At 52.5% G+C, this 15,678-nt stretch overlaps 1 protein-coding gene across 2 annotated transcripts in view; it reads left to right on the top strand.

Annotated features, from left to right (window-relative positions):
• Positions 1 to 5,095, top strand: part of POLR1A (RNA polymerase I subunit A) — a 74,470-nt gene extending 69,375 nt beyond the window's left edge. For both annotated transcript variants that reach the window (XM_047853149.1, XM_047853150.1), the window contains 5 exons: positions 486 to 785; positions 1,626 to 1,826; positions 2,963 to 3,080; positions 3,575 to 3,739; positions 4,114 to 5,095. In XM_047853149.1, the coding sequence (XP_047709105.1) occupies positions 486 to 785; positions 1,626 to 1,826; positions 2,963 to 3,080; positions 3,575 to 3,739; positions 4,114 to 4,214 (885 nt within the window). In that variant the 3' untranslated portion in view covers positions 4,215 to 5,095. The remainder of the gene's footprint in view (positions 1 to 485; positions 786 to 1,625; positions 1,827 to 2,962; positions 3,081 to 3,574; positions 3,740 to 4,113) is intronic.
• The last annotated feature ends 10,583 nt before the right edge of the window (positions 5,096 to 15,678 follow it).

Here is a 15,678-nt window from a genome sequence, read left to right as displayed (position 1 = left end):
TCCTGCTGGAACCCATTAGGAACCCTGGGACAAGTCTGGCCTGCCCAGCACACTTGTCGATGAAGAAGATGAAGTTCACAGGGCAGGATTGGGCAGGGGCCATCCCAGGACTGTCCTTCGGCTCTGGATGGAATCAGATTCAGGGACCCAGAGGCTTTTGCAAGGAGCTGAAGTCAGGCTGCCTCTTGTTTTTTACAGTGAAAATATACCAAAACCAGTCTTGCCATGACTGCTGCTGGGACAAAGGGCAGATTAGAGGGGCTGAGGAAATTGACGGGCAAGAGAGAGCCCAAGGAGGGTGGAAGAGTGTTGGGAGTTGGGACTGAGAGGCCACCATTCCCAGGGGAAGGGCCAACGGGCGAGAGGAGGAGGCAGCCCAGGGCAGGCCTGGTGGGCCTCTATAGGGGTGCTTGTTTTGCAGGCACAGTCCAGACAGATGGGAGGGAGGGGCCAGGTGACACAGACTGCACTCTATCCCCTGCCAGGTCGATTATGAGAGCGAGGAGGACGAGGCTGGGGAGGAGAACGACGACGAGGACATGCAGGAGGAAGGGCATGGCCCCGGGGAAGGTGCCGAGAAGGCCCAGGAGCAGGATGAAGAGGTGGGCTCAGGCCCCGAGGAGGACTCGGCCCCTGCTGCCCCCCTCACACAGCCCCGGAAATCCACCCGCGTCAGGGAGCCCCAGGGAGCCGAGGCCATGGAGCGCCGTGCGCAGGCCGTGCGCGAGTCCCACCCATTCATAGAGGACTACCAGTACGACACCGAGGAGAGCTTGTGGTGCCAGGTCAGTGCCCGCTGCCCAGCTCCTCCCCACGCGGGCCGGGTGGCGTGCGGGGCCTGTGGCAGTCGGTTGCAATCTCCTTATGATCTCAGATCCCTTAAAGAATCTGGTGACCACCGTGACCCCACTGCCTCAAATCACTGCCCCACCCATTTGACTCAAACCCCTAGCGGGCCAGTACTTTCGGACTCTTCAAGAACAGTGTGTGTCTGTGGGTCTGATGGGCCAGGCCCTGGAGTGGAGGCACTTCTAAGCATCCCCCCATTCCGTCTTCAGTCCTACCGAGTGGACGGATGTCAGAGTTGCAGAGGCAAGCAGGAGCGCGCCACTTCCCCACCCCCGTGGCCTGTGGTCTGCAACGGCAGGGTGCACCGTTCCCTCCAAGGCTGGGTGGTCAGGATGCCTTCGCTCCTACACATGGGCTGACGTTTTTGACCTTCACTTTGACCCAGTCCAGTGGCTCCCAAACGGCAATGTAGATAAGAGTCATTGAGCAGGTTACACACGAAACAATGAGTGTGACACTTTGTGGTGATCGAAAGTCTATCAAGGGCACTGTTGAGCAGACATGATTTTTATCAGCATCTGTGAAGGTGTCGCTCTACTGCTGTCATCTTCGCCTGGGTGACTGGAGATGGCTGCTCTGTGTGGTTGGTTAAGGCACCCAGTGTTCGCCTGTGCAGACCCAGCCAATCTGCCCCAGCAGGACCGCCTGTCCCCAGCCAAGGTGTTTACTACACAGGCTTTGAAGGCCTCACCCAGGGAGCCAGTTGGGGGCCCTCTACCTCCTTCTCAGGGCTGGGGGCAGCCCCTTCCCTGATGCAACCCTCCTTCCTCTTGCAGGTGACAGTGAAGCTCCCTCTGATGAAGATCAACTTTGACATGAGCTCCCTGGTAGTGTCCTTGGCCCAGGGCACCGTCATCTACGCGACAAAGGGCATCACGAGGTGCCTCCTGAATGAAACCACCAATAAGAAGAACGAGAAGGAGCTTGTCTTAAACACAGAAGGAATCAATTTGCCAGAGCTGTTCAAGTATGCCGAGGTGTGCGCCCTCTCCAGGTTGTCTGCTGGCCGGGACGAGGTCCTCACACTGACTCAGGGGCTGGCCACGGGGAGGCCAGACGCCAACCATGTTACCCGGGGCCTCTTCTTGGGATGCACTGTGCATATTAGCCTAGTTAAGACTTCGGTAACTTTATCTCACCCACACTTTCTTGGAGTAGTTTGGCTAGAATTTTTTTCTCCTTGAAATTAATATGTCTCCAAAGTAGATATGTAAAATGTAGTTTGTGGAGTCACTGGCCTGAGAGCTGCTCATTTTATCTGGGGAAGGTGGCCCTGGGAGCAGAGGTGGCTCAGACCAGCCTGCCGGTGCCTGGTGCTGGCAAACGCCTGTGTGCTGTGCCCCACCTGCTCCACCAGCACGTCTGTCATCCTTCTGGGCTGTTTCTTCATTCTTCTGCTTCATTGTGTCTCCGAGAACCTTCTGAGGTGCTCTCAACCCCTGGGCACAAGTGTTTCCCCAAAGAATACTGAGGTGTCGGGACCCCTGTAGCCCACCACCCTCCCCAGTGTGCACCCAGCTCACAAATCTCTCCCTACCTGGAACACTTCTCCCACAGCAGCTGCCTTGCAGAGGCCCGCCTCCAGGCCTGCCTGGAGCCTTTCACTGGGTGCCTCCCAAGGACAGGGCAGGGTGGGCTCGTACCTCCTGAGAGCCAGCCACCAACAGGGCAGACTCTGTCATGCCTGGGAGGGTTGTTTAAACAAGGCCAAAGTCTCCACCATCTCCTGTGGGGACGAGCTGCCATAGTGCAGAGCCACCTTGGGCCCCTGACGAGCTGGGCCCCCGTGGAGCTGCCCTGTCACTGCCCCATGTGCCCTGGAGACAAGTTTAAGTGTCACTGCTGGAGAACGTCCCTCACCTACCAAGGGAAGCCTCCATCCTAGGAGACAAGTCTATCTTTTAAATAAACAAATAAGAAAATAGCTTCTTCTGGCCAACCTGCACCTCTGCTTACACTCTGTCCTTTTGCTACTCCTGGGCCACCTTTCAATCACTTCGTTGTCGGCTCTGCTTGACTGCCAGACAAGGAGCGAGCTCGGCCAGTGTGGGTCTTGCCTGCAGAAGGGAGCAGAAAGCCAGGCCCCCGCACTCAGTCTCTACCCACTTTCTAGGTTCTGGACTTAAGCCGCCTCTATTCCAACGACATCCACGCCATGGCCAACACGTATGGCATCGAGGCCGCGCTGCGGGTGATTGAGAAGGAAATCAAGGACGTGTTTGCTGTGTATGGTAAGAGGAGCCACAGACAACACTCAGAAGATCCCAGCATGTCGGGCCTGCTCTGTAGGAGACCAACACATGGGTGCAGTGAGCATGTGGCCTGTGGGAGACCCCGAGAGTGACCAGGGAGGACAGGTTTCAGTACTGTCATTGGGGCCTCTCTACCTGTTTCTCCTCTGGCCTCTGAGGAAACTCCTGTCTGATGAATGGACCCCAGCCTGCCTGCCTTCAGGGTTTTAGGTCCCAAGTGAAATAGTGCTGTGAGGTTCTCATGTCCTGCAAGTCTGGAGTCTGTTTCCTGGGCTGCTGGACAGACGTGGAGAGTGGGCTGGACTGATTGTGGTCTGGGATGGGGAGGGGGCTGAGTGAGTAGATGACCGAGCTTGAAATGGTGCCCTTGGGTCTACATCTGAGCCTATGTGCTGGCTCGTGTCAGGTGATGCTGCTGCAACTGTCCTCTTGTCATTGTGTAATCTTTCCTGATGTTACTGCCAATGTGACAGGCATTGAGGTTGATCCCCGCCATCTCTCCCTGGTTGCCGACTATATGTGCTTCGAGGGCGTGTACAAGCCATTGAATCGCTTTGGGATCCGGTCAAACTCCTCCCCTCTGCAGCAAATGACATTTGAAACCAGCTTCCAGTTTCTGAAGCAGGCCACCATGATGGGTCAGTGCATGGGCAGGTGCCCTTGGTCTTCCCTCTCCTAAATCTGCTCTGGGCAAATAGGCTTGCTCCCCCGGCACCTTTCCACATGCCTCCCACACAAGTGAGATGTTGGAATCTCACTGAGGAAGCAACTGGGGAGGGTGGGCAGCAGATGGGGATGCTGCCTCTGCCTTTTGAAGGAAAGGGAGAAGGCTCTGCCTCTCTTTCTGTAAGCAGTGCTCCCTCACATAACCTCATCAGAACTTGGCTTCCTGCTGGCCTCTGAGGTGGCTCATCTGCCCAGCCTCCATGTTGATCGCCCGCCACCCCCAGACCCCTTACACTACCCCCAGCTTCCCTCTCAACCACCTAACAAGATCTCTTGTGTCTCCCAGGATCGCATGATGAGCTGAGGTCCCCTTCAGCCTGCATCGTGGTTGGGAAAGTTGTCAGAGGCGGGACAGGCCTATTCGAGCTCAAGCAGCCCCTGAGATAGTAGCCACCGCAGCACCATCTGCCCAGCCTACAGGATGGCCAGGAGGACCCAGGTGAGGGCCTGGCCTGCCCTTCACTTGAGAGGCCTGGGAGAACAGAGTCCAGGGTGGTTCAAAGTGACCATGTAGGGCACAGCAGAGATGTAGGGGGTGCAAAAAGCAGCTGGCCTCCGCTCGACCAGCTTCACCTGGAAAGTGGGAGCCTTCCTTGTCCTTGCCCTTCCCCATCCCACACCATGAATAAGGTTCACCGAGTCCCCTCAATCCTTCCGAGGTGGCCAGGCCTTCCCCTGTGTGGCACCTGCAGAGCAGGGAGGTGAAGTCCTGTTGCTGGGAGCTCACCTAACTGCAGGCAGGACTTCTGAGGGCTCTGGAGGACCAGGAACTGGGAGCCTGCCACCCTATGGCCTGCCCCTCCCAGCTGCACCGGTTCCTAGTGGCACGGTTCCCGTAGAGTGTCCACCCAAGACCTTTTGCCTGGGCCAAGCCCACACCTCTGCCCACCCAACTTCTGTACCTGGGGCTGGGCCCCAACAGCTCAACCCCACACGTAGAACCCCAAGTCGCCAGCCAAGCTGTTTGGACAAGTTGCCTGGCTTATCTTTCCTGGCTCTGCTCTCGGCCCATCGTTAAGGCCTGCATCCCTCTCTGCGGGCTCTGCTTCATCTGGGCCATCCAGCCTCCCCTGACCTCTGGCACCACAGCAAGGGGCCCTGGCATGAACAGAAAAGTCAGAGGACTTGTACAAAGGCTTTGTAAATCCAGAGGCTATTTCTATTTTTGTCTAATGTTATTCCAACTCAGGCTGAGTAATAAACATCACTGGAACTAGCTGTTGGGAGGGGAAAAAATTAAAAAGACTTGTTTTTTTGTTTTTTTTTCCCCTTGGTTTGTGGTTTCTACATTTGTGATTTGAGAGCCCAGGACTTGGATTTCTCAGCACAGTCACATCTTGGTCCCTTCTGTTCTTGTTAGAGGATGTGGGGGAGAGCTCAGCCCCTGCAGCCTCCTACTCTGACCCCAGCCAGCCCCTGCTCTGTCCCCCTTTCCAGAGCCAGCTTCTGGCCCTGCAATCAGAAGAGTGGAAGCCAGTGAGAAGGACCTTTGTGTGGCAGGTGGGAAAGGATGCCTTGCTCGGGGAGCATGACCATGCCGCTCCTCCAGACACGTGACAGGCCCACCCTTTGCCTCCTGCGCCCACACTAGGGAAAGTGGCAGAAGCAGTTTACTAGGGCTTGGGTACAGAGGAATAAGCACAGCTTCTGAGGGACACAGGAAAAACGGCCACAGTGGAATCCTGTGCCACAGGTTACGGCATGTGTTCTTGGCGTTGTGGGTCAATTCACTACTTGGTAATTTCCACTCGTACTAGAATTGTGGGAGAGGGTCCTCAGGGCTCAAGATAACCCATTGGACAAATGAGCACATGTTGCGTGGCCCCACGGCTCAGCTTAAGCCGGTAGGTTCCGTGGCTCAGCCCCACCCAGGCGCTGAAGATACAAAAGTGAAGGAGCAAGCCCAGAATATAGACAGGGCATAGACCATGCACACTGAAGTTAGACTCTTGGCTTGTGTTGGGAGGTGAGGTGATGGCCCCCTGCCCTTCTTGCCCCATCCATCCATACACTTCCTGGACACCTGTGTTTTCCATGTGTTTCTTTTCCAGGATACACCTGCTTTGTAAGCAGACATTCCAGAGTTTGCGCATCATGGTGGGCCAGGAATCCTCTGGCTCCCCTTATGGCATCACACACTCACTGGTTCTGTCAGAAGCCTCCTTGAGGGGGGCTCCTTTGCTGTTTAAGATGGCATATTCTTTTGGGCTGGAGGAGAGAGGGCGCAAATGAGCAAGGGGCAGAGAGAGAGAGAATTATGTGTCTGAGTCAGGAAGAAAACGTGTGGGTGAAGCACCTAATCCCATTCCCAGCCTGGATCTTAACTGTCCTTTCTCTCCATGGTCCTCGTCCCAAAATATATGTACAAAACATAGGTAGGCTTCTTCCAGGCCTCACTGGTCCCTGTCAGGGCTCTTCCAGCCCCTAACTCTGATAAACCACTCCGAGAAAGGTTGTCTCCTTCATGTGTGCCCCTCCCAGACAAGGCTCTGGGTTGTTTTGTTTTAATCTGGGAAAAATAACATAAAATTCACCCTCTTAACTATTTTTAAGCATGTAATTCAATGGCATTAAGGAGTTAACATTGTTAACAGGACCATCCTCCATCCACACAGGGCTTCACTCTTGCAAAACTGAAACTCTGTCACCATTAAACATGAACTCCCTATTCCTTTGGTGACCACTTGCCCCTCACAGCCACCATTCTGTTTGCTGTCGTGTTTGACTACTACCTCATATAAGTGCATGATACAGTATTTGCCCTTTTGTGGTTGGCTTATTTGACTTACCGTAATGTCATCAGTGTTGTAGCACGTGTCAGAATTTCCTTCCTTTTCAAGGCTGAATGACAATACTCCACTGTATGTATATTTTGTTTATCCGTTCATCCGTCAGCAGACACTTAGATTGCTTCTACCTTTTGGCTCTTGTAAATAATGCTGCTATGAACATAGATGCACATGTCTCCTAGAGTTCCTGCTTCTAGTTTGAGGGTTTAGACCCAGAAGTGGAATTGTTGGATCAGATGGCAGTTCTGTTTTTAAGGTTTTAAGAAGCTGCCGTCCTATTTTCCACAGCATCTCTACCATTCTACATTCCCACCAACAGCTCACAAGGGTTCAGACTTCTCCACAGCCCTGTTGATGTTTGTTCTTTCCTTTTTTGTTATATATGGTAGTTGTTGTGAACTGATTTTAATCAGATGTTGCAGGACGCCTGGGTGGCTCAGTATGTTAGGTGTCCAACTCTTGATTTTGGCTCAGGTCATGATCTCACAGTCATGGCATCCAGCCCTGCATAGGGCTCTGCACTCAGCATGCAGCATGCTTGGGATTCTCTCTCTCCCTCTTCCTCTCCCCCTCCACTGCCTGTGCATGTGTATGTGTGCGCACACTCTCTAAATCAATGGATCTGATGTTGGGGCCCTTAGGTGGTCTGCATCTACACAGACTTAGGTTAACACTTAAGTGTTTCTCCATTGCTTACCAGTCTTAAAATTTTAGTTTACGATTAAGTGGGGGCTGTACGAGTCTAGAAAATACTCCTGCAATAGAAAAGACTGGTCCTTCAGCCCAGTTAGGTAACAAGTTGTCCTCCAGACTTCTGAGTGGGACAGGATGGGTAAGGCAGTCACCGCTTGTGCTTGAGGTCACACAGTTCAGGTGATGGAATTGATGGGCCTTCCACAAGGTCTCCCAGCCCTGGGGCAGTTTTCTCTCCCCTGCTCTGTTTACACATGGTTCTTCAATCACAACCACCAGAATAGCTATAGTCAAAAATTTTTAATTTCTACACCATCAAGTATGCCTTTTTGCCAGGGTCCATTTAGAGCAGAGGTTCTCAATTCTGCACATTCAGACCATGTGGGAAGCTTTTTTCTTCTTCTTCTTCCAATATTTTACTTAAATTCAAGTTAGCCAACAGATAGTGTAGTATCAGGAGTAGAACACCTGGGAAGCTTTGTAAAAACTGATTCCAGGGCACCCTGCAAGAGATTCTGGTTTAATGAGTCCCAGAGGGTGGCCTGCACATTGAAAGATCTCCAGGAGAGTCCTCTGTGCAGCAGGTTGAGAACAACTGACTTAGAATAAGCCCTATATTGTGCAAGTCACAGCCATTCACTTTCTGTGTCATGACTTCTCAAGGAGTGAATCACTGATACCAGGTTTCACTACTTAGATCTTAAGATCTGATCCCTGCCCTCAAAAAGTAGGAGTGTGTGTGTGTGTGTGTGTGTGTGTGTGAGAGAGAGAGAGAGAGAGAGAGAGACAGAGAGAGAGAGAGAGACAGAGATAAAGCTGTCATGGAGCCATGGTAGATGTCTGCAACGATAGAATGGAGGCCAAAGGTGCCTCACTCTGCTCTACCTGTGGTTCAGCACAGAAAAGGCATGATGTTTCTAGGCAGAAAGCAAGAGGCCCACAGCTCCCTCCCAGCCCAGCATATTAGGGAGGCTGCTTATTCAACTTAGAAGTTCCTGCCAGAAGCGCACCTACAGGGGCAGGAGGAGGGGACACTTGCCCAGCAAGTATTTCCTAGAAGAAACTCTGAGAAGTTGCCACGTAGAAGTCAAGGCCTTCAGTGAGGACTGTACCCCAAGCTCTAAGCATCGCACCCTCCTCACTCCATGATGGTAATCAGGGAGCTCCATTCAGTTCAGGACGCCATACAGCTCTGGTTTGTTCCCAGGCCTGGTGAAAGGCCAGAACCCTATGACGGAACAGGGCTGAGCTCCTCAGCTCACGCTGGCTGCTCAGGTGACTCCACTTGAGCAAGTCTAGGCATGAAGGCCTGGAAGACATGTGCCAACATGAATATCCTGACCATGCCCTTCCTTTTCCTCCTCAAGCCTAGATACAGATAGTCTTGTCATCTGCATTAAATACTTTCTCCCCAAAATGAAATCAACAGGATACTGTAGGCCCAGAGTTTAGTGCAGAACCCACACTGTGGTGAAGCAGGTTGGCTACAGGCCACACTGGGCCATGCCCACCCCTAGATTTTAGTTCGGGCAGCTGGGGCATTTTCTGAGGTACATAGATTGAAAGGGGGACTAACAAGAAGACTTACACCCGTGACCGTGTCTCCACGGTACTGAAGGGACAGCAGTAACAAAGTTACCAGAAGTCGGGAGCAGCGCACAGAGAGCCCTGGGCTTCTGCACAGCATCTCCAGCCCTGTTACAGGTGTGGACATCTCCCTCACCTTCAAGAACTAAGAACCCCAATCTATGGCCTAAATAAAAGTAGAAGTAAATTTTGAAGAGTTTGAGAAAACATTGTGAGGGCCCGACCTAGTATGCATTACCAGAAGGACTCTCGGAACCTCACCGGCACCAGTTACAAAGGACTTCTGTGATGTTATCTCCTCTAATTTCCTGCGGTGGGTGTCCCCTTGGCCCCATTTCATGGTTGAAGAAGTAGACCTAGAGAACGTGAAAGCGATGCCCCAGAGCCAGATCCAGTCCTGATGAAGCTCCCGGGACTGATGTCCTTGGAGCTGTGCCTTTGCACAGTGCACCTCCTGGCATTTTCATCAGGTTCTGATGGCACGGGGTGGCAAGTCTTAGATTCCATTGATCAGGTAGGTTAGTGACCTCCCTGAAAATAGAAATGGGGCCCCTGAGAAATGAGACCCAGGTTAGGGAGGGGAGGGAAAGGTCCACACAAGTCTGGTGGATGAGCCCATGGGAAGGTGGACTGCAGGGTTCACCAGGGATCACGGGACACATGGACTTTGGAGCATTCAAAGGGGCAAATGTAACGGCTTGGCCATCTAAGGGCTGAGGGCTGGCTGCTCCCAATGCCCACAGGACTTCTGCCCCTACTCGCTGGGCTTCCCAGCCTGCTTTCCAGTCCTGCCTCTGAAGGCCTAGCCTGGGTAAGCACCTTGGGGTCGAGCTCGTGGGCCTGGCACAGCACTATAGCAGCTGCCTGTCCCAGTGTCCTGCTGCCTGGGGACCACCCGACCCCAGGGGAAGGCTATCTGGGCTTTGCACAATGCCCTGAGCTCTTACAGAGCCTGGAAGGTCGCCCTGGCCCCTCGCCTGGAACACGGTATTTTCCCTCTGCTGGCGATCTGACTCACTCTGACTCCTCCACATCCGGTCACACCACAGCCTGGGGCCCTCAGCAGCCAACAGCCATCTGGTCAGCCCAGCCCAGACTCTGCACTCTAATATTAAATGTTGGACCAGGAAGGAAGGAAACGAGAAAGGGAGGGAAGAGGCTGGGAAGGGTGGAGGGACTTATGTGTCCATGGTCCTCCAAATGAGCAGCTTTTTCTCTTCCATTTTCTAGAGCAGTCCCAGACCAACAGTATCAGCATCCCCGAGAACTTGTAGAGATGCAGATTCTTGGACCCCACCCTAGACTTCCTGAATCAGAATCTTGGGGGTGGCCCCCCCCCCCCGTGTGTTAATGAGCCCTCTGGGGCTTCTCCGACCTGCCCCAGTTTGAGAACCACTGCCCTGGAACTGTCGCCAGGGAGCGTATTGCCTCTGCTGTCCTCTTTTTAGCTATCTCAGCCGTAGGGCTCTCCTGACCTTATTGAAATGGCCCCAGAGGCCCCTCTGCCTTCCCAGACACCACTCCTGCAGCGCCCCTGTTTGACCCAGCACTAGTGGAGCCTGGAGGGCAGCCCGGGCAGGTGTGGTGGGTCTAGAGCAGGCTGTGGCCCCTCCCTGTCTCTCACGTTCTTGTGTTCGTTGGAACCTCCCGACAATCTGCAAGGTAGGCAAGAGGATACCACTGCCTTGGTTTGATAGATGAGGGAAAGGGAGTCTCAGGGGTTAGTGGCTGTTCTCCCTCCAGAGCATCCCGACTCCCAACGTGGGGGCAAGATCACTTCTATGCCTGCAAGACAGTTAAATAACAAGGCAGCCTTCCTGTGCCTGGGTGGTGTGGTAGTAGGGGGCTCTCCCACCCGTGGGGGTGCAGTGAGTGGGCTGAGGTTGCCTGGTGAGGCTTGGCATCCTCTACGGTGCTGGTGTGTTGCATTTTCTCTGGACCCCAACAAAGCCTGCCAGCACCTCTGACCCATATAGAGAGAGTCCTTTATGTTAAAAATTCCTCTGGATCCAACTGCCCCACTTCTGGGTACATACACAAAAGAATTCAAAAGCAGGGACTCAGAGATAGTTGCACACCCATATGTATAGCAGCATTTGTCACGATACCCAAAAAAAAGGTGGAAACAACCCAAACATCCATCAGCAGGTGAACGGATAAAAGTGGGGTACCTACATAAAATGGAATATTATTCAGCCATATAAAGGAATAAGGTTTCAATAGTACTGTCACAAGGTGAACAGTGTAGCACTATGCTAAGTGAGATAAGCTGTACACACAAGAACAAGTTCTTAGAGTCCTCAAATTCATAGAGACAAAGTAGAATGGTGGTTGGTTGCCAGGGGCTAGGATGGATGTTAGTGCTCAATGGGTACAATTTCAACTTTGCAAGATTAAAAAGTTCTGCAGATGGACAGTGGCGGTCATTGCACGACAATGGGAATGTACTTAATGCCACTGAACTGTAGACTTACAAATGGTTAACATGGTAAGTTTTATGTATATTTTACCATAATAAAAATTACAATCTGTGATCCCTCCTCCTCGAAAAACAAAAACAAAATCCTTGGGGTACCTGGGTGGTTCAGCTGGTTGAGTGTCTGACACTTGATTTCAGCTCAGGTTCATGATACCAGGGTCGTGGGATCAAGCCCCACATCGAGCTCTACACTGGGTATGGAGCCTGCTTGGGAGTCCCTCTCTCACTTCACACCCCTTCCCCCGGCTTCTCTCTCTCTCTCTCTCTAAAATAAAAGTTTTTTAAAAATCCTCTAGGGGTGCCTGGATGGTTCAGTTGGTTAAGCGTCCGACTTCAGCTCAGGTCATGGACTTGGAGGTTTGTGAGTTCAAGCCCTGCAGTGAACTTTGTGCTGACAGCTCAGAGCCTGGAGCCTGCTTTGGGTTGTTTGTCCCCCTCTTTCTCTGCCCCTCCCCTGCTCACACTCTGTCTCTCTTTCTCTCAAAAATAAACATTAAAAAAATTATTTAATTAAAAATGAAAACATCCTCTAGATGCTGGGACCATTTCCAGGGAAACAGCAGCATACAGATCATTCTGCAAACACCCTACGCAGCCACATGCCTCCACTTGTCCACTGTGGCATGGGAGGGAAAGTCCCAGACATTGGGTTTGATTTCCTGGACTCCTGTTTTCTGGCCCTGTGACCGTCAGCAAGCAACTTAGCTGATGTCGGACCCTCAGTCTCCTCTTTTATAAAAATGACTAAAAATATCTCAGGTTCTTGTGAGGGCCAATTAGGAAACAATCTGAAAGCTGGCACATAACAGGTGTTCAGTCAATGGTAGTTATTTATGGTGTTCCCTCAGTCTGGAATGTTCTCCCCACCTGCTCTATAGGATAAGCCCTTGTTCATCCCTCAAAGCCCCATCAGGTCAAATCCCACTGCTTTGGTGAAGGCTGTGGTAATCTTCAGTATTATTCTCCCAGTACAGCTTCTCCCCGCCTGATGTTGGTCATGGCCATTCAACTGGAATGCCTATAAGAGCCAGGTGGTGCTATGCCACGACTTCTTTCCCTCCAAACCGGTCACCAGCGCAGCAAAGCCCCAGAAACACAGTGAACATGCGGCATGAGTACAGAACAAGCCTTTGCCATTTAACCCTCTGAGATTTGGGGGTTGCTTGTTTCCTCGGTTCTGGGCCGCTCAAACTGGTTTTCCTTCCGCAGTCTCAGCATCCCCAGAACACTTGTTAGAGGTGCACATTCAGGCCTCGCCCCTGACCTACAAAACCAGATTCTCCATTTTCTTCTGAGGTAACATGTCAAAGGTGCTGAGTGTGGTTTCTCTGCCATAAAGGGGCTCAGCAGCCATTATTTCCTCCCTACCCCTCCAAGGCTTCTCCAGAACATTCTGCCTGTTACCGCCCTCAAGTGCCATTCTCCCCTTCTTCCTTATCAGGTTTTGTAGGAGATTGCAATGTGCTCGTTAAAATATTCAGGTTCCCAGAATTCCTTGAAGCTAAGGGGAGTCACATGACCCAGTTCTATCTCTGGCTCAGAGGAACTCCCCGGGCTGCAGAGAAACTCATCAGAGGTGAAAGGCTCAAGTGACAAGTGCATCTATCTGGCTTTGGGCCTTGCTCTTCCCTTTGCTTCTTGCCTGTTACTTGCATGACAAAGTGGTCCCAGTGACTCATGCTTCCCTATATTCATGTAGTCCCCAGCCACATGGAATCTGGGCTGGCTGGTGCCTCACTCTGACCAATAGAATGGGCCTGACTTGAGCTTCAGGACTTCTCCCGGGCTTGGAACCTAACGTCTGTACAGGCTGAGAAATTGCTCTCCCTACAGGAGATCACGTTCCTGTCAAAGCGAGGACCATCCATCCCACTGTCCAGGCCAGAAATCAGGAAATCACCTCACCTTTTCCTCTTACCTGCAGCCAGGCCATTCCCCTCACAGGGCGCACATCCACCCCAGGATTGATGTATGGAGAAGACACCCACTGATCTCCTACCTCGCCACCGTGCCTGCCCCACACAAGCCTGACTGTAGCTGTCAGATCGATCTTTCTAAACACAGATCTGAAGGGCATTCCCCAGTGCTGTTAGACTAACTCACAAGGCCCTGACATGGCCTACACATCCATATGTGATCCAGTGTCTGCCTTACTCTCTAATCCCATCTCTGTCCACTCCCCTCTCTAAATACCAGGGCCCTGGACATATCATGCTGCTCCCTGTTTCTGATGCAAGCTATGCCTGTTAACACCTCCGTGCATTTGCCCCAGGGCCGACAAACTTCATCCTTCATGTTAATTCAAAGTCTTAGTCTGCTTCGGTTACTCTAACAGAATCCCACAGACTGGATGGTTTAAATACCAATTTATTTCTCACAGTCTGAAGGCCAGAAGTCCAAGATCAAGGTGCTGGCAAGGGAGGTTTCATTCTGAGACTTCTTATCTTGGCTTGTAGGTGGCTGCCACCTTGCCATGTGCTTACATGATGTGTGTGCCTGAGGAACGAGAGGGCCAGCTCTCTGAGGTCCATACTCGGAAGGACCTAATCCCATTTGATCAGGGTCCCACCAGTTCCTTTGTTAGAGGCCCATCTTCAAATACAACCACATTTGGAGGTTAGGGCTTTAATATATGAATTTTGTGGGTAGGGGGGGAACACAAACATTTGGTCCATAGGATCCAACTAGGAGTGGCTGCCTGGAGAAAGGTGTTGATAAGAAGTCTGAGGTCCTTTCTGGACTCCATGATAAAAAAAAAAAAACCACTATGCTTGATTCATGATGTCTGCCTTGGACTTGGCAGGAGATATTGGGGTGGCTTACATACCATATGTTTTCTTCCCTTGTTTTATGTGCTCATCTTTGCTAGCCTCTCTTTTGGCCCCAGCACAATCTCTGACACATACCAGGCCCCTGACACATTTTCAATGAATGAATCAACAAGTGAGTAATGGTCTCAAAGCACATTGCAAATGGACGGTTTCACTGAAGCTTCACAGAGGCTGTGAGGTAAAGCCGAACGGGCAGGTGGTTGGAAATCTTTAAGGTGTTCGCCCTTCTCTCCCCTCACCCTGGGTTGGAGATGCTGCAATTGGATGCCTCGACGGATGTCTGTCAGGATCACAGGTGACTTTTGCTGACATTGTCTCCCAGAGCCACTGAGACCTTTGCCCTTCTCACTTCCTTCTGCCCCTGCACCCCCATTCACCCCAGTGCTGCACCCCCACCCTCTGGCCGCTGTCACTTTGAGAAGCAAATTGATTCTGTGGTCACTCAGCCTCGTAACAAGGGAGGGCCTCGCCTGCCTTCCTATGGGACACATGTTAACTGGTGCTGTGATGCAGGAGTCACAAGCAGGCGCGGGCGTGTGTGATGGGGAGAGAGGTGTCGTGATTAAAGGGGAAATGTACTTATGTCTCAAGTGCTCCTGTTGGAATGCAGCTCATGAAGATGAGTGTGTGTCTAAATGTATATACCTGGGCCCGCTTCTTCCCCTGCTCTCGCGCTCAGCCACACTGCCTCGACCAGCCATTGGGTCTGTCTCTGCCAACCCAGCCATGTGCCCTGTGGCCGAACCTCTTGTAGAGCACTGTAGATGGACATCCTGCCCTGGCCCCCCTCCTGCTCTGGGCCTGCTGTAGCCTCCCCCACCGGGCACTCATTCTCAGCCAGTGCAGTGCCTACCTGTGTGAGATGTGATCCTGCTTTAAGGAGCTCGTGGCCCATATCAGTGGCAGGATGCTTGGGACCAGCTGTGTGTTGGGAGGAGTGGAGGCCGTGTCCAGTCTGCTGGACAGGGAGGGCGGGTGAGCAGGCCTAGGGCCGTGTGGCTGGGTATCCCCCTGTTCGCCTGCAGTGGAGGGAGGGAGCAGGGGGCAGAGGGAAGGAGACCAGCCTGGGAGGGGTCGTTTGGGTTACACAGGACAGCAGAGATGGCACCAAGAGCCTGCACTCTGGGGCTTGCAACCTGGAGAACAGAGCAAGGACTTCCTGCTGCTGGTTCACTTGGGGTTCTGTCTCCTCGGCCGTGGACACTGTCTCACATAGTAACTGCTGAGAGAGAAAGGACCCAAGGGGCCCAGGGCTCAGCACTCAACCTGGCCTCGCCTCCACAGAGTTTCCCAAGGTTGGATAATGCCTGTGATCATTTCCCAGGACTCTGGCAAGCCTTCCCAGGAGAACCATCTGAAGGGCACTGGCCTTTCCATTTCCTCTCCGTCTTCCTGGAGGCCCCACTAGTCCAGCCAAAAAGGCCATTGAGCCCCGGGAGTGGAGTCACAGAGAGGTGAGGGTGTCCCTGGCT

Source organism: Prionailurus viverrinus, chromosome A3 (assembly GCF_022837055.1).
Source record: "Prionailurus viverrinus isolate Anna chromosome A3, UM_Priviv_1.0, whole genome shotgun sequence".
Classification (NCBI taxonomy): domain Eukaryota; kingdom Metazoa; phylum Chordata; class Mammalia; order Carnivora; family Felidae; genus Prionailurus; species Prionailurus viverrinus.
Note: the sequence above shows the minus strand (reverse complement) of the source record. Positions and strands in the feature narration are given on the sequence as shown.